The 2,500-nt window shown below is 43.3% G+C and overlaps 1 protein-coding gene across 2 annotated transcripts in view; it reads right to left on the reverse strand.

Annotated features, from left to right (window-relative positions):
- samd4b (sterile alpha motif domain containing 4B) overlaps positions 1 to 2,500 on the reverse strand; it is a 19,492-nt gene that overhangs the window by 404 nt on the left and 16,588 nt on the right. For both annotated transcript variants that reach the window (XM_081371455.1, XM_081371456.1), the window contains exons 12-13: positions 2,162 to 2,245; positions 1 to 688 (exon numbers count right to left, since the gene is read on the reverse strand). The exon at positions 1 to 688 is cut by the window's left edge and continues 404 nt beyond it. In XM_081371455.1, the coding sequence (XP_081227581.1) occupies positions 660 to 688; positions 2,162 to 2,245 (113 nt within the window). In that variant the 3' untranslated portion in view covers positions 1 to 659. The remainder of the gene's footprint in view (positions 689 to 2,161; positions 2,246 to 2,500) is intronic.

A 2,500-nucleotide genomic window follows, 5' to 3' on the forward strand; every position in this document is an offset into this window, starting at 1 on the left:
ATCCCCCTCTCGCTCGCGTCTTCACTTCATAGCACTGCGTATAAAAATCATTTGGATCATAAAGTCTCTCGGTTCATATTGTGATTTTTTTTCCTATACCGGCGTATTTACAAAACTCTGCGTGCGAGAGGCAACGGCTGCAGTAAACATCTTGCGTATAAGTGCTGAGAAACCTCTTGTACCTCGGACAGGAATAAGAACGCATCGTAACGGATAAACACACGGGAATGAGGGACGCGTGAGATCAACACAGTCCGTCGTGGAGGTCAGAGTTCATGCAGGCGAATGGACACACAATGTAAACGACGACGTCTAGATGAGCGGCCGGCTCAGGCCCGAAGCCCTTTAGAGAAACCATAAGCACCGTTCCTCGCGGTCACGCACCTCCTCCAGCCAATCAGATCGCTCGTCTTCCCGCCCTCCCTTCCGTAATATAATAGTTCTTCTGTATTTCCTTTATAATAAACTTAGTTAAGTACAATAAAGTAGAAAAATATTAGAGAACATATGCACAGTTAGTTTGTGTGTGATCTGTAGTGACTCGTGTTGTTTGAGTGTGTGTGCTGGGCTACTGGAGCACCGGCCGAACGACTCGGTGAACAAGAAGAAGAAGAAGCAGAAGAAGTCGTCAACGTTCAGCTCTTCCACTGGCTTGATGCTCATATCGTCGACGTTCTGTCCATCCCGTCTGCAACGAGAGAATCAAACTCATGTTAACGTCAAAATGGAGGATTCTTGTTTTTTATGGATATCAGAGTTTATTTAAAATAGGAGGATGTAAGCGTAGCCACGCCCACTGACAGTTATTGAACTGAACTGAATTAACACTGAACTGAACTAATCTAAATAATGTCACTGATGTCTTTTTAGAGCTGATTTACGGCAGAATGTGAATTTCTCTCATATTTGATGAGATTCTGTTATTTTCATGTTTATTAAGGACCTTTTGACTGATTTAAAGTCCTCCTGTGGTGAAAATCCAGCTTTTAATTGTTGTTTATAGTGTGTATGTGGTGTGTTTAACACGGTTTAAGACGAACCATGTGTAAGTTCATAAGTCGACAGCATTGCTGAGTATTTCCTCCTTAAAACTGCAGTGAACCAAAGACAGTCTCAAAAACACGCTTTGAAATCGCTGGTGTTTCTGACGTCACAAACTACCTTGTAACCAATCAGATCAACGTGTGATCGTCAACCAGTGGATCTCTGAGCTGAGTGAGTGAGTGGAGGCGGGGCTCATTTGCATATTCATAGAACTGCGCATACTAAATGAGGCAAGGGTGTCGAGTTACATTCAAGATATTTTTAAGATTTTCTAAGGAAAAAACATTTAAATGTGTCATTTTGGTGGTCAAAGATGATTTTAAGACACACAGTTATTGATTACAGAGGGACTTTAAATTCATGTAATCTTGATTCAGAATACTATGATGAGGGCGGGGCAACCTGTCACTCACATGAGATCCACCAATAGCAAAGCACAACCATCCAATCAGTTCCCCATGGACAAAATCAAGCCCCGCCCACATTTGTTCTTGTTTGAGAAGTGTTTCACTCAGATATACAGAACAACAGGGAAAGACTAGCGCTACTTCCAGTTCATGATGACTTTAAAGAGGACATATTCTGCTTTTTTCCATGTTCATCTTTCTTCAGTGTGTAATGTTGCTGTTTGAGCATGAAAAGAGAGTTCTTCTCTATATCAGTGTCAGTGTTTCTGAACTCCTGAAACGCCTCCATTAGTCTTGAGTTTCTTCTGGGAACGAACACGTCACAATATTCCTCATTATAATAATTCATACGCAGAATAAAGGGGCGGGGCCTGGTTGAGTTAGTTAGTAGTGTGTTAAACTGGAGGTTATGGGAAGGGGCGGGACATTTCCCAAACACACTCGAAGCGCCCGACCAATCACAACACACTGCTCCAGCCGACCAATCAGAGCACAGTGTGCTTTTCAGAAGGAGGCGCTTCATAGAGACAGGAACTAAACAGAGCGTTACTGACAGACTGGGAAGAGAGGAGCCGCAACAATGGAGAATATGATGAAAATATGCAGGAAAACCTGTTCTAGTACAGCCTGAAAACATCAAAACTTAATAAGGCCAGTTCAAAGCTGTGATTGGGTAATGCATGATGGTGCTGCGCTGTGATTGGCCGTACCTCCTAAGGCATGCTCTGTCATGCTGAGGCACAGAGACTCCAGCGTGGGGTTGATCTCCAGATCTGTCCCCGGAACTTGGCATTCTGGGAACAATAAACAAGAGCATGGTATTCAGTGGAGATCAACACATGCAGCAATAACAGGGAACAGAGGACACGTGCAGGAGTCAGGTATGCAGCATCGGAAGAAGTCTAACATCACCATGGGAAGGGGAATCAGTACAGACAGTCTCGTTAAAAATACTTTGTTTTAACACATACACTAGGGTGTACGTATACTTAAGCTGCACGATTAACCGTTCGTTACAAGACGACAATCTTGACTCAAACACCCACTTG

Source organism: Scardinius erythrophthalmus (genome assembly GCF_964197995.2).
Source record: "Scardinius erythrophthalmus genome assembly, chromosome: 7".
Taxonomy (NCBI): Eukaryota; Metazoa; Chordata; class Actinopteri; order Cypriniformes; family Leuciscidae; genus Scardinius; species Scardinius erythrophthalmus.